This window comes from Mytilus trossulus, chromosome 7 (genome assembly GCF_036588685.1).
Source record: "Mytilus trossulus isolate FHL-02 chromosome 7, PNRI_Mtr1.1.1.hap1, whole genome shotgun sequence".
Lineage (NCBI taxonomy): Eukaryota > Metazoa > Mollusca > Bivalvia > Mytilida > Mytilidae > Mytilus > Mytilus trossulus.
The window spans coordinates 82,653,953-82,679,839 of NC_086379.1; the positions used below are offsets into that span (position 1 = coordinate 82,653,953).

At 32.0% G+C, this 25,887-nt stretch overlaps 1 protein-coding gene across 1 annotated transcript in view; it reads right to left on the bottom strand.

Annotated features, from left to right (window-relative positions):
• Nucleotides 1-22,915, bottom strand: part of LOC134725994 (sodium-dependent multivitamin transporter-like) — a 30,078-nt gene extending 7,163 nt beyond the window's left edge. Inside the window, exons 1-8 of the mRNA XM_063590342.1 lie at nt 21,907-22,915; nt 11,052-11,117; nt 9,411-9,462; nt 5,748-5,815; nt 3,930-4,084; nt 3,105-3,245; nt 1,381-1,510; nt 322-410 (exon numbers count right to left, since the gene is read on the bottom strand). Coding sequence (XP_063446412.1) covers nt 322-410; nt 1,381-1,510; nt 3,105-3,245; nt 3,930-4,084; nt 5,748-5,815; nt 9,411-9,462; nt 11,052-11,117; nt 21,907-22,287 — 1,082 coding nt within the window. The 5' untranslated portion in view covers nt 22,288-22,915. The remainder of the gene's footprint in view (nt 1-321; nt 411-1,380; nt 1,511-3,104; nt 3,246-3,929; nt 4,085-5,747; nt 5,816-9,410; nt 9,463-11,051; nt 11,118-21,906) is intronic.
• Between the last annotated feature and the right edge of the window lie 2,972 nt (nt 22,916-25,887).

Here is a 25,887-nt window from a genome sequence, read left to right on the forward strand (position 1 = left end):
TTTAATACTTTTTAGTGTATTTCGTTGGGCTAACATACTATTTTGGAATTCATAATTGATTATCTCTTTGGGCTAAATAATGAAATCTTCTGACATACCATAGATAAAAGGATGTGGGGTATATATCCATTAAACAAAATCAGTTCATATACAATAAGACCACATGTTCTTAATAACAAGATGTCTTTAGTAAGCTATTGGGCTATCATTTCTTTATGTGTAAGGCTCGTAATTGATCGGAATGATCTGAAAGCCTCTCTGTATTACTTTAACGAATTAGTAACTCGCTTTCTACTTTTCAAATATTATCAAAAATTATACCTCAATGCTCCACTGAAGAGAGAGGCCACAAATAATCCTGGAAACCCTGGTAGACTACCAAGAACGTCCATTACAAATAACGGTAAAAGCTAAAAAAAAAATAATAATGAAGTAATCCAGATTCTGGAGGAATATATTTGTTTTCATAATTTTGTAAATCATCATTTAAAGAGAGAATTCGAACTAGTGTCTTCGAAATTGCAATACATACACTAATTATTTTATTTACCTTAATTTTATTTTATACGTAGATCCCAATACGAAACTGAGGACCATTATTCCTAAGGTTTTGCCAAATACATCAAAGGTAATCTATGCCTGGGGTATAAAAGCCTTAATATTTCAAGAATTCAAAATTTTGTAAACAGTTAATTTATAAATATAACCATATCAATGATAATTCATGTCAGCCCAAAAAGTGCTGACTACTAGGCTTGTGATACCCTCGGGAAAATAAATCTCCACCAGCAGTAGCATCGACTCAGTGGTTGTAAATGAACTCATCATAGAAACCAGGACTCAATTTTGTATATACATTACGCCAGACGCGCGTTTAGTCTTTCATCAGTGAAATTCAGATAAAAAAAAGTTATAATGCCAAACATGTACAAAGTTAAAGAAAAGTTAAAGAAAGGTGCACCTGGGATCACCTCTAGTTTTCACCCTTGTTTATTCTTTAGTTTTCTATGTTGTGTCATGTGTACTATTGTTTGTCTGTTGAAGCAATGGCGTTGTCAGTTTATTTTTGAATTATGAGTTTGACTGTCCCTCTGGTATCTTTTGTCCCTCTTTTACGTGTATCCCGTTCCCGAATTCCCAAAATTTTGTGCCAAATACGGATAAGAACATCCTTAGTCTTTCGGATAATTCATAGTTTTGTAGACACATTTTATTTAAATTGACCATATAATTAATATTCATGTGAACACCGAAGTGCTAACTACTGGGCTGATGATACCCTCGGGGACGAAACGTCCACCGGGAGTGGCATCGACCCAGTAATGTAAATAGTTATCAAAGGTACCAAGCTAATAATTTAATAGATAATCGATGTCTTACCTGATCCGAAGATTTTATTGATTTATATAGAAAGGGATCACAGTGACTGTACAAACCAAAGACAACCATACCAATCAGACAGCACAGGTATAAAATAAAACATAGTCCTGGGAAATTCAACCACAAAGCTCTGAAAAACAAAAACCATGCATAATCAACAATACGCATCAGACATCACAAGTAAATGATAAAACATATTCACCTGAATATCTGTCTCAATGCTAAAAGTACAATACTAACCATAATAAATAGTAACAATCAGAAAACGACAGTACTACGTATAAGATAAATCATTGTCCTTTGAAGTGTAACATGTGTAATCCCAATGCTCTTAAACACAAACCATAAAAAATAGTAACAATCAGAAAACACAAGAACTAAGTTCTGTGGATTCATTTATTTTCGTGGGTACCAATTTTCGTGGATTAAGGAAAACTTACATGTTCGTAGTTTTGTTGAAGTCTGCGTACCAGACTAGATATAATTTATCATTCATTTAATTTAGTGGTTCACCTGTACCCACGAAATCCCCCAAAATTGGCTTCCAACGAATAATAATGAATCTACAGAAAACTATAAAGCATAATCATTGGAAGTTTAATCACAATGCTTTAAAACATACACAACCAAACCAAACAATAAACAAATGTTTGGGATGAATTATATCTCATGAAAAATTAAATAAAAATGATCTGCGAAACACAAAGCATATACAACAAAAGCAATTAAACAACACATGTATAATATATAAATAGTCCTTAACAGTTCAACCAGAGTGAACAGACAATAAAAAAAGACAAAAATATCGATATCAAACAGAAAACACAAGATCATGATAAAACATAGCGTAGAAGGTTAAATCACTTTGCTCCTAAAAAACATAGGCAATTACACAATTATACCAATGCGACATCACAAGGCTAGAATAAATATACCATGAAAATTTGAACCGCGTTTCTCTAAAACAATCTATATATTATTATATCAACCAGACAATACAAGATAATGACAAAACATTGTCATGAGTAGTTCAGTTAGATTGCTCTGCAAAACATAGACGACGGACAGCAATGTTAATCTTACAACACGAGCATGTTATAAAACAAAGGCCTTGAATATCAACCACATTGCTCTGCAAACCAATGCATAGACAACATAACCAATCAATCAACAAAAACATAAAGATAAAACTAAAAACAGGATATAAAAAAAGAAGATGTGGTATGATTTCCAATGAGACAACTCTCCACAATAGTTCATAAACATTCCTCTGCTAAAACACGAATGAACCATAGTCAACAGTACCATACCAATAACACATTTATGGGTGTTACAAGAATATTGTCATAGAGACATTAAAAAAAAAGAAAACATTATATAAATCTTCTACATATTACATATGACTTGTGAGAATTCGTAAGCTTGTCTTTCTAATGTTATGGGTGACCTATACAGCCTTCAATCACCTATGTTATGTTAAAAGGTTCAGTAAACTGAATGTCTTTATCAGAAGGTACAGCACTTTATCTAGATTTCAGTGATTTCAATGATATATTAGGGGTGAAACATGCTCTGGTATCTTTTCTACATATTTAGCGTGTGTAGATGACAGTGACAGTAGTTTACTTATTTTTATCGAGCATGACCGGGTCGTCAAAAGGGTACGCATCTACTGTATGCATCACCCATCCTGTTCATCAACACATAATACTGTTCAAACTTACATCTGAGCTTGCTTTAATGTGGGGACTGTGCAACATCTTTGTACTTGAGCTTGATTTACTCCATAGATAGCAACCCAAGTAAATGCTCCACCTATGACTAGTGACCAAACACTGTGTCGAACAGCAGGATCTGGACTAAAACTATAAAACAAAAGAGAAACAGGTATTAAACTGTAACTCATAGAGACAAACAAATATGAAATTTAATAATGTTATTTTGGTTTCAAATTGCAGAAAATAATAAATAAAAAAATACATATGAAGGTTGAATACAGATAGCAGATACAATTTAAAATTTAAAGGGAAAATAGGACAAAAATAGGATTTATAACAGCTTTAAGAATATAAACAGAAAAGATAGGTCAGAAACGTGTCAAATTAAAAAGGTAGTTTAAACCAGGCAGTTCATTTTTATTTTACATCCTTCATTGTGAATAAAACTATACAGATATTCTATACCAAACGTTACATAATTAACAACAATTTCATTTTAAAAATCGGCAAATGTTCATAGCGATAAAAAGAAATATGGGTTCAAATTTTACTTCAAACAAACGCTTATTTTAAGTGCTTGTAGACAACATGTCATTGTTAGTTCAATTTCATACAGATTTGCAAAAATCCCACACCGGCAATAATGAAGCGCTTCATAAAATATTCAATTTTCATTTAAAAACTGTATTTATAACTCAGTGTGTGCTGGAATTTTATAATGTCAACCTAGTTTCTTTGCCTCATTTGTGACAGAGTTGTTGCCGTGCATTTTCTTGATCGATATGCAAAGAAGAAAGAAAAAATAATATGATTGAATATCTTGATACCAACTCATCAAAATAAACTCTTCCGCTGTCGTAAGCAAGTTGCCATGCTTCGCCAAACCCACCAACTTCGATGCTTCCTTTTATAAGAATTGCTATCAAACCAGTAAACATTATAATAACTTGAAATGAATCTGTTATTAACACTGCTTTCATTCCACCCTGTAATTAACATAAGCAATGTTAAGAACATTTACTTTACTTATTTTACTGCACTTTATTTGCATTCCCACATGAAATTTTGTTCAATGATATTCGTGGACAAAATTATTTAAAAGAAAACAATTCAAGATTTTGAAGATTAAAACAAACCAAAGAGAAATAATGCTTCCCTAATCGGTGCAAGGAATCAGACATTTGCATTAGGTAAATAATTTCCCCTAACCTAGATTTTCTTTATATCACCAGTCAAATTACAGGATACGATGTATAATATACGTCAATGATGCAGTTTTTAGACACAACTCAATAGCACAAAAAAGACATCTGAGTTTTGCTACATTGAAGACCCATTGGTGGGTTATGCTGTTGTCTGCTCTTTGGTCGGGTTGTTGTCCTTTTGACACATTCCCTATTTCCATTTTAATTTTTAATTTTATCTCCTTTTTCTAGTATATTTCCCTTTTTTTCTCAAAGGTCATGACATGGATACAAAACAATCCTTTTAGGCTTGTGTTTCAATCTGTTGTTAAACAAAATTCCGCATATAATGAATAAAACTATAATTACCTCATATGAAAATGTGGATAGTCATTATACATAATCTCAACGCGGAATGATGATATAAATATACAAGATATCGGCGTCAATATATGATAAACGTATATTTAAATGTCAAAGCATGTTTCTAGAAATGCTAACATTTGTGTTAAATAAGGAAATGAAGTTAATCTTTTATATCTTTAAGGATAATCTTTATCTCATATTGCGACAGCTTACTATCATTCTGATTTGAAAATGAGTGTAATATCTTTTCCAAAGTAGCCATAGATCAACACGGTAATAATGAAACAAATACTTTGAGGTTAATGTGAAAAAAAAACTGATTTTGTCATACTTGTTTTAATTCATTTTTTTTGTCTTGTTTTGTTTTTTAATGATAGAGTTTGCTTTCTTACCAACACTTTTAACCAAAAGTGTTTTTATTTGTTTAATGTGATCATATTTGCATATACATTATTTACAATTAACTAATGATGATAGTACATAGAGGTGTGTTGTCCAGTTTAGGGACAGTTCAGAGAAACAAACAATGGGCCATTTTGTATATTTGTATTATTACAGATTCTTTACGTTTACTTTACTTCTACATCTTAAACAATAAAATCAAAATTAATCATGTTCTACATATTTAATCTAATTATTCTCAATTATAACAGTATGTCTAAAATTGTGCTGTAATTAGTCTGATCATTAGGTGGGTCGCTATTTACACAAGAGTGTGATGCTCATGTTGTTTAGATGTGATTAATACTTTATATTGGAGGCAGTAGTAGTATACTGATGTTCAAGATTAATAAATCTACATTTGGAGCAGGATCTGCTGACCCTTCCGAAGCATCGTTTTTTGTTGGAATTCGTGTTTTTTTATGTTTTATTTTGTGTACAATTGTTTGTCTGTGTGTCTTTTTCCTTTGCGTTGTCAGTAACATTTGCTTTATGAGTGTGAATGTCCCTCTGGTATCTTACAACCCTCGTTTTGACGAGATATTCACTTTCTTTTATTGATCTTAAAAAATAACTAGGCATGGTCGTATATAAAGTCAGTCGGATATACCACGGAACATGATAAAACTAAGTCATATCTAACAATAGCGGTACTTACAATAGAGGTATACAATGTACAAACTAAGCCGACTGATATGACTGATCCCCATAGCGTAAACCCAGTCACTGCAAAAGATGTTAATTATTTATTAAAGGTACCAGAATTATAATTTAATACGTCAGACGCGCTTTTCGTCTACTACTTTCCATTAATCTCCTAAAAGACAATTGTTGCATGACATTTACATTTCATATTTTAAACAATCAGAACTTACTGGATATACGATGCAAAATGATATCTCAATTCAAAACTTTCATGTAAAAATTGTAGACTGGAGGAAAATAATGTAAACAATACATGGACTGCATGCGTCAAGGGTGTACAAGAAACCGAAACAGTTAAAGTTCTTTATGACAACAAAATATTATTCAGATCTATATAAGGCCAATTTTGTAAGAAGGGTAAAGTTAGGAAAGCATTTCGGACGCATACAATTTATAACGTGTTACTCTAAGTGTAAGAAAAACAGATATTGAATAGGGACTGCAAAAACAAATCATCCGGTAACAATTGACCATGTACATGTTCTGTTTACCCTTCGGAGAACATGCGGTCTCCAAAGGTTTCCTGAATTCTTCATGCTCAGTTTTTAGTTTCTGTGTCAACTGTTCTCCTTCATTTCATCCATGGTTTTGTATGATTTTTTTGTGTATAAAGAATCTTATGTAGACAAAACAGACATTCGTCGACAAAATCAGCAAGATATCTTAGAAGAGTTTTGTCTCATACTCGTTGTTCCGACTATGTTTTTTCCGGCACAGGGAAATTATTCTAAGATCAAGTGAATAATTTGATGACATTACGTTATTTATTATACATACTCTAAATACCTCTATATACCGGATGAGAAATCGACCATGGCTTAGGGTACAGGTAAATACATTAAAAACAATTGACGAGGGATATTTGTGAGGATTTATCTTGATTTTAGGTATCATATTTTATAATATAGCTTTAGAAATATGATTTACAGATTTAAAAATCATATGGAATAAAACACAAATGACAAAGCACATGTCTAAATTTAAATACTTATGTGGTGCCTGCAAAATGTGTTACGCACTTGTATTCCTATCCGTTACAGGATGATTAATGATCTTTCAACGCAGTAATGAGGTTGCATTAATGGATTTGGCAAAACTTTTAGGATCCCAAAAAGTTAAAAAGGCCAAATAAAGTACGAAGTTGAAGAGCATTGAGGACCAAAATTCCTAAAGGTATTTTGTATACAAAACGCGCGTCTGGCGTATATACCAAATTTAGTCCTGGTATCTATGAAGAGTTTATTTATATTCTACTGGGATATCACTAGATCAAATGACTTCACTTCTATTTTGACATGAAAAAATCATTTTGATACTGTATGTTTCAGAAAATTTACTTTTTGGAAATGTAGAATATTCGAAACATATCATACCACATCTTCTTTTTCCTAAGTTTTATTAAAGTTAATTATATTATGCAAGCGTTCATAGAATAATTATATGACTTTTTTATACTTGTTTAGTCGAGTGTTGCTGATGAGTCTTTTGTGGCTAAAAATGAAGGTTTTTCGTACACAAGTCTAAGCCTCTCATTTATGATAAGTTTGTATTTGAGAATTTTGCACTATAAGTTGATGGTGTATTCATTTTATTCAGCAATATGTATCCTCGAGAATGTGTCATGTACCTGAACAAAAACTGGATCATGTTTACATATCGCGCATCGGTGACGGTGTATACGTAAGCTTCGTGCGTTAGATAATGTTCTCTCTTTCTGTCTAGTGCTTTAATAAAATAGGCAATTGAGAAACTTTCAGGCTGAATTCAGTAATTCTGTGTTTTTAAAAAAATCTAATTTACAGCACTAATGCTGATATAATGAATACCTTGTCTACAGCATTTGACAGGGCACCCCTGTAGGGTTAGTCTAACTGTTCAGTTTATAATAATAAATTGTAAGATTTATATTTTATAGATTTTATCACCGATCCTGGTTGTGACGAAGTCCAAAAATTTGGTCTGATGATTAATTAGAATAAGTTACATAATTATGTCTGCTAAATCATTTATCATAAACTTAGCATTGGTATGATAGCTTTTGCATATGTTTAATGAGCGGAAGTACACAAGTCATAATTTCCCACCCAGGCTGATAGCCCATATCAGCCCGGGCTGAAAATTTATATCAGGGGCGTCTCGTGCAAATTCCCATAACAGTGCTTCTCGTGCAAGTTACTTCCGGTGTTTCTGGTATCGATTGTTTACTTTTCATTGTGACGTCACATATTTTTATGACGAAGTCAACATTTACGGGAAGTTTTGTGGGGATAGTTTAGTACTTGCTAACAAATGCCATTGACAATTAGGAATCATTTTATAGTACAACAAACATGGAGTAATAATGATCATAAAACTCTTCCAAATTTTCAATGTTTCAAAATGCTTCTATAGGAAATGTTACCATACATATATAGTGAGGTAGTGATGCTGTTGTTGTACAATTATGGTATATTTGATTCATAATTTAACTTCTTTATTAAGTTTTTGACTGTTTTAGTTATTGCATTTGTTTATTTGCCTTACATACAACTATTGTCGGAAGTATATGATAAAGCAATTAATACATGGTCTTTTCCATATCAGCCTGTGTATCATGCTTCGACCCATATCAGCACCTCGACTCCGTCTCGGGCTGATACCCAGGCTGATATGAAAAATGCCATGTATTAATCTCTAAATTATACATATATATATAAACATTATATATACAAGCTTATATCTTTCAAAATTTTACCAAGATAACCCCCTGTGTCGAAATATTTTAAAAGTTTAAAAAGACTTTTTGAACAGGACATATACATCGATATTTGTAGTTTTATAAATTGAAATTTAAGTGCACTTGTGGATGAAAAATGTAATGAGTGTTCAAAATGATTTATATCATGATAACTGCTGTCCCAGATTTTATATCCTACTAGTTTAGGATATGATGACCTATTCTAAGTTTATTCAGCAGTGTTTTTATCATTTCCAAAAAGGATTTTAAGTATTGACGTTCCTGAAAAAAGACTTACAATACTCTGTTTTATTTCATAATAATAAGATTTCTCTTTTTTCTCATTACTTATTAATTTTTCATATTTTGCATTTCTTTCCCAGTATTAATCTTAGGACAAAATATCTACAGCAATAATACAAATCAGGAAATTTAACGGGTAGCATAACCTAATACCGCGCCTAATTCTGCAAATTCACATTCATTTTTTAAGCCGATGTTATTTGACCTTACTCCAAATGAAGACAACAGGAACAAAAACTAAATGTCAGTTTACTTTTACTAAAGATCAAAATTAATGTAAAACCTAAGAAAAAGACTCATCTCAACGTATCGTTTAACTTAAAAATATGAAACATAACACACTACAACTCAATGTGTATTTTAAGTTAAATGGTACGAGTGTCATATACGACTGCCTGAAAGAGGTTAACAGAATAGACAATACATCTTAAACAAAACTGACACAAAGTTAAATAACAAGGTACCATATAATGAATAGCCATAGTTTAACGGGCAAAACAAAAAAGAAAAAAGGCCTCACACAAATAGGATTATAGAAATAAAGGACCCAATCTAATACCCCATAAACGACGACTGAAAAACAAAAACAGTTCTTACCTGCATTTAAAGCGAGTGATGGAGCATACAGGACAAGCGCCATATACAACAACTGAAAAATAAACGGATAACTATTCAGACATATGTTAGACCATGAATATTAAATACATTCGATTGACCAAAAAAGGTACGGCATTTCTTATAAGCTGAACTATCCCAAGTATCAAGGCAGGAAAATGGCAATTTTTGTGTGTGTTGTATTGCTGTTTTGTTTTTGTTGCACTTTAGTTTTTCTGTTGTTTCGTTGTTTTCCGCTTATATTTGATGTGTTTCCCTCAGTTTTAGTTTATATCCAGGATTTATTTTCTCTCAATCAATTTATTATTATCGGTTTACTACTGTTGCCTTTATCTATACATGTTATATAAGTAAATTAAAAACAAACAAATAACTAGTTAAGTAACTACTTCTAAATACTGCTGGTCGGATTGAATGGTAACTTATTTTTATTTTTCAGGCAATTTATATTCGGAAGCAGATATTTGATGAAACATGTGTGTCAAAGAGACAACAACCCGACCATAGATAGTCTTAAATGTTATGAATGTGAAGTTTATTTTATCGTCTTAATTAGATATTCTTCTTATTTGTCTTTATATATTTTTAAACTTTACTATTTTGGTTAATTTTCGGTACCCTCGTATGTATGATGAGCTTATTTACAACCACATGGTCGATGACATTGCTGGTCGAATTTTAATTTATCGAGGTTATCTCCAGCCCAATAGTCAGTACTTCTGTGTTAACTTGAGTTATCCTTGATATTTCCATAATTATAAATGAGCTGTTATCAAAACTTTGATTTTTTAAAATACTAAGGCTTTTCTATCTCAGGAATAGATTACATTAGCTGTATTTGAGAAAAAACTGTAAAGAATTTTTGGTCCTTCATACTCTTAAACTTGTACTTTATTTGGCCTTTTTAACCTTTTTTTTTATTCGAGCGTCAGTGATGAGTATTTTGTAAACGAAACGCGCGTCTGAAGTAAATATAAAATTTAAATCTTGGTATCTATGATGAGTTAAATGCATTCCATCATGGTGTTCTTGTGCTTTTTTGAGGAATCAGTAGTATACCACTGTTTTAAAATATAAATCGATTGAATTTACACAATTAAGTTATTTACTATGTACTTTTTTGTATGCTTCTCTTTCATTCATGCCTTTTCTATAACGTGTCTACACGACAATTAGTTTTTTTTCGTTGACATAGTTGTTTGATTTTATAATCATTAATTAACAGACCACAATGGCGACTCCTGTACCCCAATATTTTGACATTTTGACGTTTTTAATTTTTCTTTACAGTTAGGTAATTTTATTATTTTGCTTTGCGATAAATTTGTTAAGTTGTGGCAGAGATGAAATATAAAAGAAAGATCATTAGATAATTTAAACAAAATCTACAATACTGTTTGTGACTCTTTATTAATGTTGAAATTAAAAAATGTAAAAACTTCATCAAAGTTACAAAGGTAACAATTCTTACCCTCTACATGTTTCGTTTACAATAGTAAAATTGAGAATAGACTAAATAGTTACGTTCTTTTCTTAATTCAGAAAAAAAATATCTGAAAGTCTTATGATTTTATATCGGCCTATAATTTGTGTTAATAACATCATCATAGTAACGTTACTTACCATTTGTATAGAAAATGTCATAGAACCAGCTGTTCTGACACCCTTACTGAAACGATGCTCTAAATACTGAAAAAGAAACAAAGTACATATAATTACAAAATAACTTAAAACCTTTCTCGCTCTGGCAAGTTGGCCTTTAATACATTTAACTACTAGTATGCTTTAGGGGTTCCTATTTGTCCTATAGCCATCAACATGTCTACCCTTGCTTTTAAATGTTTGGGTTTGAGTGTACCAAATGAAGGTAAAAAATAAAAACAACACATTATAAATTACATGCATCCTAGGTATTTATTTTATATTTATTTTTGTCAGGAACCCTTTATGCCGAATATTTGAAAGTCAATAATGTATAAGAATCTAAATAGTTCAAGAGCTATATATCCAATGATTATCAGTACCTAAAAAAAGTCAAATCAGTTAAAGGCAAACTTTGTCTAAATGAGTTGAAACCTTAGTTTCTTAATATTAAAAAACAGAAAACTTCAGAAAATTTGTTATAATACTACTGGGCTGATGATACTCTCGCGACTGATTGTCAATCAACAGAGGTATCGACCCAATGCTGTAAGAAACAATGAAACTTAACGCTACAAATTACATGCGTCTGAAGCGCTTTTCTTGAATTACCTTCATCAGGAACGCACTAAGCCAAATATTTGAAAGCAAACGGTGAGTCAGAACAGAATTAGCTGAAAAGGCCATATAACCAAATTGGACAAATAGAAATAGTCAAGATGTATCTAAGACCAACTTTGCATGAGGGAACTATAAACAGACAGATGGACTTAAGGAAGACTTAATATAAATCATGTCAGTACCGAATTGCTAGCTACTGGGTTTGTGATAATAATCATTCGTTTTGAAGGCCATGAATCAGATTAGAAAAAGAACAAATTAATTAATATACAAGAGTCAATAGTCAATAGAAAAAACAATAAAGAAGCTTAATCACCAGACCAGGGAAAGACACAAAATATAAATGATTCTGAAATATTTTGACTCTCTCTTGTTTGAGGTAAAAATGATTCATTCGACATTATCATTACCCAAATATGCTTAAAATTAAGAAGATATCTAACATAACAAATATGATGACTGATAGTTGTTAACTGCTCCAATATTTGGTCTTATAATGTTATCTTACTGGTCATCATACCATATCTTATTATTTGTATAAAGGTACGTCCGGCTAAGGTTTAACCTCTGTCAAATTCATACACATTATATTTTTCCTCGGTTTCAGAAAAAACCATGAATGATCTATAGTGGCTAATATCTAATAGGGATGTCAACCACAAAGATCGTTTATTTCAATTAGTTAAAAAGATAATAAAGTATATAGTGGTTACAGACAACTAAACTAAAGATAACATGTTGAATATGAACTAGTATATGACCCATTGGCAAATAATCATTCCTGTCAAAAAAGAGGTACGAACGATACCAAAGTGACAGTCAAACTCATAAATCTAAAAATAAACTGTCAACGCCATGGCTAAAACTGAAAAGACAAACAGACAAACACTAGTACACCTGACACAACATAGAAAACTAAAGAATAAACAACACGAGCCCCACCAAAAACTATCAAATTGTACCCGTGATATATTTGACATTTTGAAATAATGCTAAATTCCATCGGTACGACTGTGTTCAAAACCCATCAAATTATATCCGTGATGTATTTGACATTTTCAAATTATGATAAATACCATCGGTACGACTGTTTCATCTTTAAACGGAGGAAAGACGGACACCCTTATCATTATCGTGCTTATCTGACGAGATCCTATAGGACAATGTAATTCATAGATCGGAATCTCTAATACCTATAAAGTTACAAACCCATGTATTATTGCTTCTTCTTTCTTTAAGACCTTCCCCACAAAACCCATCGCAACTCAATAGAAGCAAATAAACTCATCATTGATACCAGATTTTTTTTTAGGATATACGCCAGACGCGCGTTTCGTCTACAAAAGACTCATCAGTGACGCTCGAATCCAAAAAAGTTTAAATGGTCAAATAAAGTACGAAGTTGAAGAGCATTGAGGACCAAAATTCATAATAGTTTTGCCAAATACAGCTAAGGAAATCTATGCCTGAGGCTGAGGTAGAAAAGCCTTCGTATTTCAGAAAATTCAAAAATTTGTAAACAGTAAACCCCAACATCCATAAAACAGTCAGAACGATCTATTGTCATGAAATAAATAGCCAAGGCGTGTATATCGTATGTAACTAAAATCGCCAACTGAATAAAAATTAAGCAATAATGTGTCCTTCCAATTAAAATCTATCAGTTATTCAACGTTAATTATCTGAGCCTATTTTCAATACCATTTTTCTCACAACAAATAGCAAGGTAAATCAGGCAAGACAACATTCTTTATTGACCGGGTAGCAAATGTTCCAAGGAATACACGTGTTTGTGTTTTATAAATTGTGGTTCGATGATAGCATACACATTGGTGATGTTAATAACTTGTGAGGTACACATTTTTCTAGACATTTTTTTATCCATACTTAATTGTACATATGATAGTTGAATGTTCCTACATAAAAATAAAAAGTCAACATCTAAATGAAAATAATGATAATGACTAACCAAACATATTTCTTAGAAATGAAGCTACGTAGATGGAGTTATATAATTTCACGTCAAGTAGATCAAGGCCAAGGGTCAAGTTCGTTCGTTGTCATACACTCGTTTTCCCCACTTATTAAATGTATTATTATGTAAATGTATACTAAGCTGTTACCGCGTAAAGACAAAATTCTGAATAACTCCTTCAGGTGACATTTGCAAGGCAAAATTTGAGAGACTGTGCATTGCGTTTAAATGTTAGAGAGAAGCAAAATATATCAAACTTAAAGGATATATAAACACTAAACCCAGAAATAAAATAAAAAAAGAGTTGACATTGCCATGGCAAAAACAAATCGAATATTGTGGCTGGTTTTATATGTTTGCTTGATTCAATGATAACGGTCTTATTTTCTCGATGCACATAACTATAGACATAAAAACTTATCGAAACCTCAAAACTAAACCTGTGTTTCAAGCCTGTTGTCAACATGTAACACAGACTGGTGTTGAACTTAAGCCTGATCAGTCTGTATTCATTTTTTGTATAAATAAGTCGTTGTTGTTGATCAGTATAGTTGTAGTTTTAAAATCAAATATAATATTCTATCTGAGAGGATAAAAATGGAACTTTTGAAAAGTGAATTCCAAACGGAAGGTCCCTAATCAAATGGCTAATCAATAGCTCAAACATATCAAACGAATGGATTACAACTGTCATATTCCTGACTTAGTACAAGCATTTTCTTATGTAGAAAATGGTGGATTGAATTTGGGTTTTTACCTAGCTAATTAAAACCTCTCACTTGTATGCCAGTCGCATCAATTTCCATTATATTGACAACAATGCGTGAACAAAACAAACAGACATTATAATTGTTAGCAACGCACAAGTGTACTAAGAAATAGATGAACCAATAAAAGACAATATACTCTTTTTATTATTCAATTAATAACCACTTTTGTTACATGAAACTGGAAAAAGTACTTGTTTAGCAAGCTCAAAATAAATTGTAAAATAAAGTTTAACTTTAAGTTCGATAAAATGACACAGCATTTAAACAACATTATTTCGTTGGTAGAGAGAATGGTACTAGATAATCATTATCTACATGTTTTTTTGTTTTTTGTTTATTTTATTACATACATTTAGTCTTTAGAGTATATATTTTTAGACAGCGATCAATAATAGACGATAGAACGATGTTTTTGTAAATATTCTATATTAACTTAACTTCGTAACTTTTTCATAAAACAATTGTGCACAGATGTTCGACACCTATCTCATATTATTATGCATGAAAGCTGACTGTTTGTTTCTCCAGTGACCTATAATCTATTACATCAACGGTTAATTCTTTAAAATTTGTTTTAGAGGATTCAAAGTGACTATTAAATACAGATATTTCTATAGGAGGAAAACGAAAAGGAATAGTAGTAGTAATTATATTCAGCTTTGATTATATCTTAAACTGCCATTGGAAAACGACAAACATACGCAAAAAAACAATATCACTGAAAAATGATACACAAACAAAACAAATTTATGATTCTAATCTAATCTAACCAAAATTTCTAAAAGTTTTGCCAAATACAACTACGGTAATCTATGCCTGAGGTAGAAAAGCCTTAGTATTTCAAAAAAATAAAAACATTGTAAACAGTAAACCCCAACATCCATAAAACAGTCAGTACGAACTATTGTCACGAAATAAATAGCCAATTTCGTGTATATCGTATGCAACTAAAAGCGCAAACTGAATAAAAATTCAGCATAGTTATTCAACGGTAACTATCCGAGCCTATTTTCAATACCATTTTTCTCACAACAAATAGCAAGATTCCAGACAAGACAACATCCTTTATTGAGGAAAGAGGAAAATGAAAAGGAATAGTAGTAGTAATTATATTCAGCTTTGATTATATCTTAAACTGCCATTGGAAAACGACAAACATACGCCAAAAAACAATATTACTGAAAAATGATACACAAACAAAACAAATTTATGATTCTAATCTTAAAGAAGGCAAACTTTGTGTGAAAGGTAAACTCATAGTTGTCAAGACCATTACAAATAATCAAGCCTAGTATAATTAACGTTACGAGCATATCTCCTAATGCATCTCAATATTGACAAGGAGATGTGATGTGATTGGTAATACGACAAATAAAAATCCATCAAAGACCTCCGGACGAGAATGAAATATTCAATAATGCTTCACCAGAAAGGAATGCAAAATATTTACCCTTCTTATCCATTATACGTTAAAGCTGATAACAAATACGTATGCACCCTTATAAGTCAAAACACATATCAAGTTTCCTTAAAAAGTTATCAATTTGATTGCATTAACGTCTAGTTTCGATTGAGTTTAGAAGAAGCAGATAACATTTTTAGAACCAGGTATATAATAAACTGGTTGTAAACATGGTAAAGGTACTCCCACATATAACTTTATAAATCAAGTTACCGTTTCAAAATTTAAAACTTTTGACATATTTTACCAGGAACAGATATATTTAACAGTCTGAATTGGTGTACTCAGGTATAAACGAAGACATAAAATTGAGAATGGAAATGGGGAATGTGTCAAAGAGACAACAACCCGACCAAAATAAAAAACAACAGCAGAAGGTCACCAACAGGTCTTCAATGTAGCGAGAAATTCCTGCACCCGGAGGCGTCCTTCAGCTGGCCCCTTAACAAATATATACTAGTTCAGTGATAATGAACGCCATACTAATTTCCAAATTGTACACAAGAAACTAATATAAAAATAATACAAGACTAAGAAAGGCCAGAGGCTCCTGACTTGGGACAGGCGCAAAAATGCGGCGGGGTTAAACATGTATGTGAGATCTCAAACCTCCCCCTATACCTCTAACCAATGTAGAAAAATAAACGCATAACAATACGCACATTAAAATTCAGTTCAAGAGAAGTCCGAGTCTGATGTCAGAAGATGTAACCAAAGAAAATAAACAAAATTACAAAAATACATAAATAACAACAGACTACTAGCAGTTAACTGACATGCCAGCTCCAGACTTCAATTAAACTGACTGAAAGATTATGATTTCATCATATGAACCTCAGGCACAATTCTTCCCGTTAGGGGTTTAGTATCATACCATCATAACATATATGAGAAGAACATAACCCGTGTCATGCCAACAACTGTTTTTAGAATAAATGTCTTTAGTTCCGACGCAAAGACCTTATCAGTGACTCAATATTAACGCCAAAGTATGCAATCTTTAATGACTTGACAACAGTATCGTAATTATATTCCTTCTTAATCAGTCTATTTAAAGGTTTTGTAAGTTTCTGAGGTGAATACTGACACCTTTGTGCTTTATAAAGAATATTTCCATAAAAAATTGGATGTGAAATACCTGAACGTATAAAAAGTCTGCATGTTGAGCTATATTTACGAATGATGTCTTTATACCGATGATAAAATTTAGTAAAAGTTTTGACTAGTTTGTGATATCGAAAACCCTGGTGTAATAATTTTTCAGTAATACATAAATTTCTCTCGTTAAAATCTAAAACATTATTACAAACACGAGCGAATCGTACAAGTTGAGATATATAAACACCGTAAGATGGTGACAAGGGAACGTCACCATCTAAAAACGGATAATTAACGATAGGAAATGAAAAATCATCCCTTTTATCATAAATTTTAGTATTCAGCTTTCCGTTAGTGATATAGATATCAAGATCGAGGAAAGGGCAGTGGTCATTATTAGTATTAGCTTTATTTAAAGTAAGTTCAGCAGGATAAATTTCATTAATATACATACTGAAGTCGTCATTATTGAGAGCCAAAATATCATCCAAATATCTAAAAGTATTATTAAATTTGTTTATCAAATGTTGTTTTGATGGGTCTTTGCTTATTTTTGTCATACACATGTACTATCAAAAATGAAGACGTGATTAGATATTTTATTTTTTCTTTATAAGTTCATTCGTACCTGCATACTTTTATAAATGTTTCACCTTTAATTCATTCAATGTACGGTGTTACAAAATGATGTAACATAATTTGAAATGAATTTCTACTTTACAATTTATGTCTGACTTTGTTTTGCACCATTGATCTTAATCCACCGTATATTTCAGATATATTATGTCATTTTGTTAAGTACATGTGTAGTTACGTTTTGTATGTTATAACATGGGAGAGGCTTGGAAAAGCAAAATTCAATCAAAATATACAAAAAAAACAAAAATGTTCACATTGATGCAAATGTATATTGTGGTCTTGCCCTTTCGGGTAGCTATCAATAACTGCGAATACTCCCATATATGTACTTAGTGTCATCTTTAGTTGTGGCGATGTATTTAAACCCTGCTACGTCCTGTATGGGTATTGATACTTGCTTTTTCTGCTGTGCTTCCAGCTGATAAAGTAACTTAAAGCTTTTTTCGCCTGATCTATATAGTTTTTTCTTGTGTTGTACTGTTACATCACTAACCCGGCAGGCTATGAGAGGGTTTGGCATCCACTAACACTTGTAACCCCGCAACATTCTGTATGTTCCTGTCCCACAGCCATGAGCCTTTTCTGTGATTTTCGCGATTTTGGGTCTTCCTATTGACAATTTTACCATTTTATTTTATTTTTATATAATTACATTAGATGTATGTTTCATTATAATACGTTATTCTGATTGGCTGCACATCACGTATTTCTTAAGCAATTGTATGACACAATAAAACTTATCATTCATTATAACACGAGGCCCACAATAAAATGCACAAGTGAATTACAAAAATGATACCCTAGCTTAAAAATGTAATAATAAGTATTAAATGCTTCTTTTTGTAACTTCATAGGGTTGTAAAAGCGTTGACCGTGCGCTAATTTTTAAAATGAAGCGTTTCCACGCTTCATACAAAATATACTTCGGTCAACGCTTTTACATCCCAATGAAGTAACAAAAAGAAGCATTCAATTCTTAAATATATTTCGTACAAAATTTACAGCGCATTGTAAGCCTCTAAAGGCTGGTTGGTATAAATATATTGACGGATATGTTAAGAATTGTATTTTGTGTATATGTATCAAGTTGTACTTTAAAATATAAATATCTTTCCATATTAAAATGAACAAATTAAGGATTAAATGATATTTTTCGGATCGAAACCCGTTTATTCTATTTTAAAACATGCTTTAAAAAATACAAAAAAAAATACTGTACAATTGGCAAATAGGGAATACAACCATATACCATTCCTTAATTTCTACTGAAATGGTAACGGTGATGGTGTAATGGTGAACTATGAACGAATTGAAATAATAGAATGCTTCACTGAGCGCAGGCTTATGTTTTGTCCGATATGCTATATCTGTAACAATAAAAGAAAAATATGTACTAAATAGTCTGTTCTATAAAAATAGCTATGCTGACTGAATCGAACATGTATACGGTACAACAGGAAGAATCTTCTGGTGTCGCTTTAAAGGAGTCGATGTGAATACACGTATACATTTGATTAAAACCCTGATAATATCAAAAACGTAAATTTCACTGCATTTCACAGTACTGTCAATCGCCTTATTACGGCGTTATTTATAATGACCTTGGACTTTCAGGTATATAAATATCGGGCATAGCGTCATTTAAAAATAAATTTCAAATTTGTTAAATAAAAAGAATGTTTTAGTATAAACACTCATCTCCAATTTCAAGTCTCAAAATACAAAAACAATGATAAAGTTGTTGACAAAATAATCGTAAATGATATCAAATTCATTTAAATATATCAAATAGGGGGTTTCCTTAAATTCACCGAGAAAACTACCTTTGGTAACAGTATAATCAAGGTGTGAATTTTTTTTAGATAACTGTGTTTACACAAACATTCATTACTTCCTAGTAAGTAAAAGTTGGGTCACGATAGACATTTTATCTAGGAGAAGACATATACATGTAAAGGAAATGGCCATCCTGTTTCAACCGCTGAAATCCGTAATTAGAACACTTTTAAAATTGTCAGAAAATACAACGTTTTCAAATATCGACTGATCATATTTAATTATATAACTTTTACTTGTAAATGTGCAGTAAACATCATAAGAATATTTGGTTAATCATGTATGTAAAGATTTTACAGAAGTCTATAAACTATCTGTAGATTTATTATTCCTAAACAACTTATTGGTCAAATCGTGGTTCTCTGTTATAAATAACAGGTACTGTGTTTGCCCAACTATGTGACTTACTTTTCGTTAAGCCACTAAAACCTACCGACCAGCCATGAAACAAAAATATACCCATTGTAAACCAATTATATGCCAATTATATACCAATGCTAACCCATTATAGTCCTTATTTTATGATTCTCTAAATACTGTTTGTATTTTCTTTCCTACCAGCAAGTGAGGTACCCAGCTAATTTGAACCTAGTAATAACATGTTTTCCATAGTATGTGATATACGGAATATGGGCAAAAGAAGGTTTTTGCATAAGTAAAAATGTATCTCCACTATATTTTGTGCTTGTACATTTAATAAGTAACGATATCTGGACCCGTGTTGTAAGTAGATTTTATGAACGTTATACTTTTTTGGATGAGTATGATGTTGGTGGTTGTATAGAACCAGTTATTAAGAGAAGAAGAACATAATTTAAACAAAATGATAGTTCAAATGATTAGCAAAAAAAGAATATTTTGGTAATTTAGCTATCAAACGAAAAATTTTACGGACTTGGGATCACTTTTGATCCCTGTGTTAAAAACTTTCTATGGAATAATAAAAAAATTAACAGAAAGCAAGGGGCTATATATAAATAAGTTATTCCGGATAAGTGTGGTGTACTATGCAACATATTAGTAAATATTGGTATCTCTCGATGTATTATGTAATATGCATGTGCACTTTGTGGAGATTATAACTCCGGGCGGATTCTATGATCAAATAGTTTAAAAGAAAAACAGATAGACGTCTCTTAAAATGTCATTTCAACAACTTTTCAAATTATTTTCAATAGTTACAGAATGCATTATGAAAGAAGAGTAGATATCACAAAATATGAGGATTCTGAAGTAAAACGTTTCTACAGTGCCAATATGTATAACTTATAGTTAATGTATAGGCATTACACAATGTCAGAGGTCATTTTGTTCAATATATTAAAATCAGTAAAATTACTTAATTAAATTTGAAGAGTGGAAAATAAAGTTGAAACAAATCTTCAAGTTCATTGTAAATGATTGTGTTCGACATACATTAAATGATTTGTACAGTGAGTTCTTATGTTGTACTGTTACAGTGTGACAGGTTAGAGGAAGGTTGGTGCTCCTACAAACTAGGTTAACTCCGCCACATTCTGTTTGTGTTTGTCCTAAATCAGAAGCTTGTTATTCAGAGGTTGTCTTCTGCTGCTAAATATCATATTTGTTTTTCGTTCATTATTTTGTTCCTAAATCAGGCCATTTTTTTTCTCGTTTGAATTGTTTTACATTTGCCAATTCTGGGCCTTTTTATAGCTGAATATATACTAGTAGCTGGATTTTACTAATTGTTAGAGAACCTTTTGATTGTAAATTGCTATTTCACTTGACAAGAGTTGTCTCATTGGCAATCTTACCACATCTTCTTGTTTCTATATTAAAGACAAAACTTTATGACAAAAGCGTTGATCTTTGCTTTTAATTATTAAAAGTATCTATGTACCGACAACAGGTGAGCGAGGTACACATCTTGTTTACCTATGAAGGCTAGTGTCTATTATATATATCCTTGACAGAAAATAAGTCATTGTCAAATTCAGTCGGCTGAAGTAATTCATTGTTAAAAAGATTCAGTCGGATAATACAATAGGGTTATGAGGTATGAATGTTCATCCACAACAACTATTTATAGAACAGCGTAGTATATTTGTGTTAAACGGTCGACGTACGGTTGGGAGAACATACAAACTTCAATGAAACTTATAAAAACGATAGCTTGTCAACTACAGGGTTATCACTAACATAAGTACGTTTTATTTTAACAACGATGTCGTTTGATTTCATATGTCGTTGGATTGCTGTCTAATAGTCAGAATACATTAGTTGAAAGTATTCCACTTATTACAACTTAAGTTAAAGGTTATATAAATACAAGATAAACCTCCACCATTCATCGTTTGTATTATGTATATGCATAAACGACTTTGTAAGTGTTAGACTATACAATTAACATTAATCTCTCAAATAGTATGTACTTCTGACGTTGGGGTGACAGAATGTAATTATTCCACTAACCTCGTATGCACTGGTGACCTTAAGGTTATAAAATACAGGCAGGAACACATGTGCCGCACCAAACACTACAAAGAAGTAGGATAATCCTATCCACCAATACATGGTTGTGTAGTTGTACATCTCTCCTGGGGTACCCAGTAAAGTAATGGCAGACATGAAACTGGCAAGTAGAGAGAGTGCCACAGGAATAGGACTCATGTTACCTCCAGCCATTAGGAATTCCTTAATGTTCTTCTTTCGTCTGTCCGCCCAGGCATAATAAAATCCTATACTAGCAGATACAGCCAACGTCAGAGCGAACAGAACATAATCCACAGTGGTAAATGAGTGCTTTCCACCGCCGGGATTTTGAAAACTGTAGCCACGATCTTCTAACGTCATTTTGATATTATAATTTTCCCTTTTAAACAGGTGAAGATCTCGATGATCAAACAAGTTCTGATAACGTTTTTTGTATAGGTGGTGTTATATTGGTATTATCAGGTATATCATTACAGGTAAAACTTTAACTGTTATAAATAATCATTGACATACAAAATAATGTATTTTAACAAAATATCAGTTCTTGCTACAGAAGTAAATTTCAACTATTTCCAACATTAGCCGAGAAGTCTATAAAATATTAAAAAGCTTGCTTTGTCTTTTGGTCGCCAAATATTCTACGATTCGTTTTTAGTATGTTTGTTTTTCTGACACATTTCTGAATGTAAACACTTACTCCTGTTTATGCTATTGATGTAATTCAACCAATACACAAAATGAATCAAAACATTCATGAAATCGAACCTATATTAAGGATTTCCTAGTAATAACATCCTCACTAGTATATATGTACCGGTAATTTAATTGATGACATAAACTATGTACATCATATATTTAATAGCCGTCAGTCAAGTCATATTTGGTTTATATCCGTTGGATGAATAGCACACACCTTTTATTCATGATGTAATTATTGCAATTGTTTTAACCACAACTTAATAAGACATCACAAACGCCAACTTACTTTCACTTGTATACTGATAGTACACCTAGTGGTCGGATTTCCTACTGACATCCTTATTGTTCTCAACATAAGTTAATCATATTTATCTTTTTTTTTCTCGTAAACCAAAGTATAATGGACACCAACCTTAAATGACTATTATGCAAGTTTTCCCACCGAAGATCGGGGGTTTTCTGCGAACACTCTGGCTTTCTGCACCAATAAAAACTGATAGTACTGAACTTTTAGTTCCTGTTTCTAAAGAAAAAAAATTATTTTGTACCAAAATGCGGCCATCCCTATTCATCCAGCGATAAATATTTTGACAAAATCAAAAAGCAAAAGCTTCAATAAAGAAAAATCTTCAAATTCCTTAAAATACACAAATAGAAATTCAGAAATGTAATATTTGACAATGCACAGTAACATCGGTGTTGAAAATATGTGCATCTCAAGTTCTCCATTCGAATTTTCAAATCTTATTCCCCGTTTTAAAAATAATAAGTAAAGGAACGCTTCATTATAAAAACGTGCATACTATTGGTGCGACCAGGGGTGTACCAAAATGTCACACCGTCGTAAACACCGGTGTTAAATTCGCTAGACCCCTGACTACATAACTAAAAGTATAAACATTTTGATGCAAATCAACAAACGTAAAAGTATATGTTGTGAATTTGAAGAATAACTGTTATATTCATGTATTGATAATGGCGACAACGTTACATTTGTTTTTAGCCAGGCATAGCTGTGACATTGCCTAAAACGTAGTTTCTGATTCAAACCAAACATTCTCTGAAACTGACATCATCAAGATGCTTGATTTCTTGATTGACAACATATATGTTACGTTTAGAGGACATGAAATCAAGCATCTTGATGATGTCAGTTTCAGAGAATTTTTGGTTTGAATCAGAAACTACGTTTTAGGCAATTGTGCAACTCTTCTTGTCATTTGTTCTGTATTATTATGAGGCTGACTTCATACAGGCACTTCTTAGGTAAAATAAGAAGTAAGCAATATATAAATGATGTTCTCTCACTAAATGATACAAAACTTGGAAACTATGTTGAACAAATCTGTTCCATCGAACTAGAGATAAAGGATACTACAGCTATGATTTAGTCTGCCGCATATCTTGACTTACATCTCGAAATTGACAACGAGAGTCGGTTGAAAAAAACTCTTTACAACCAAAGGGATGATTCCAGCTTCCCAATAGTGAACTTTACATTTCTATGTAGCAACATTCCAGCAGCGCCTGCATACGGATAATATCTCCAAATTGATTCGATATCCATGGGCTTGTATTTCCAATCATGATTTCATTGATAGAAGATTGCTGCTCACAAGAAAGCTATTAAACCAAGAGTTCCAAAATAGTTGAAATTGAAGTTGAAATCATCCCTTCGTAAATTTTATGGACAAACCGTTTCACAGATGATATCGGATATGTTACTATGTCGTATGTCGTAACTACAATTCCCTTCCCTAATCCCGAATGTGACCTAGCGAATTAGACTTTTTACCGGATTTCTATTAACATAAGCAACACGAATGGTGCCACATGTTGAGCAGGATCTGCTTACCATTCCAGAGCACCTGAGATCAACCCCAATTTTTAGTGGGGTTCGTGTTGGGTAGTCTTTAGTTTTCTATGTAGTATTTATCTGTTTGTCTTTTTATTTCTAGCCATGGCGTTGTCTATATTCAATCTATGAGTTTGACTGTCCCTCTGGTGTTCTTTCGTCTGTCTTTTAGAAAGTGGTTTATTTGCTTTTTTGGTAAAGTTATTCTTTGAAATTTTGGTAAAGTTATTCTTTGAAATTCCTAATTTGCTGAACGTGTTTGTTTTCGTCTTGCAACAATGTCAAAGTAACCTTTATCTTTGTTAGATAAATGCAATTGATATACAATATTTGTCGAGTCAAGGAAGTAAACTATATAGTTTGAAGTATTAGAACCTGTAAACGTGACAACTGTAAGATGCTAAAAATAGGGTTATAGAAAATTGTCCATGCCTGACAACAAGGGATATGTAATCAAATAGCGGTAAATAACTCATAACAACTCAAATGAAAAAATATTATATGGAAAATGGATGTGTGTCCTTTCTATATTATAATGTTCATTTCTATACTAAATATTCATTTTTTAACTATTTTGTTTCGCTAAATATTCTTTTTGGTCTTATCTTAGCTTTCACCTGCTCTATAGTTTATGTCAAGAACTAATTTATAGGCAAAACTTTTAAAGCTGCCAAAAAATCAATAAAATTTATAGTAAGTGACAAGCTAGCTCATTATAATCATCATCATCTGATTCAGGATCAGACGATGTACGTAAAAAAGCGACGATTTATAATACAGAAAAGAACAAAAAAGGACCGAAAAGGACATAGATTTTGTTTTGTTATCGACTTGTTAAGTGCAAAATCATTAGCTATACTATTAAAGGAGAAGACCTAAATCTGTGTGTCACTTCTCTTCCTTCGCCAATAAATGTGTAGGACTCCTAAAGTGAGATGGGGACACTAGAGTACGATGGTCACGATTAAGTGCAATGATCTGCGCTAACACGGTGGGTATGGTTGTCCTGCGAGAGAACGTACTGTGCTGGTGATTTGGTCCTGACGGGTGTTGGTGGGTCCTGATTCTGTGCTGGTGGGTTTGTTTACATTGTATCAGAACGGCAATAAAATGACTGTTTTGTTGCTTAATTTTTCTCTGATGTTTCATAAGTACCATGCAAAGTATATTACAACAATATTATATTGCAAAAGTCGTGCAAGTTCGTTAAACGGAATTGTCCTGACGCTGTGCTGGTGATAAGAAAAACGGTCCTGGTTCTGTGCTCCTATGTCCTGGTTCTGTGCTTTTATATTTTAGCTAAAAGTGGCATATATTCAAGATCATTGATGCTGTACTGTTATTGACTTATACACTGATGTCTGCTTTCTTGAAATTGACATTTTTGTGAATCTGTTTACTGTTAT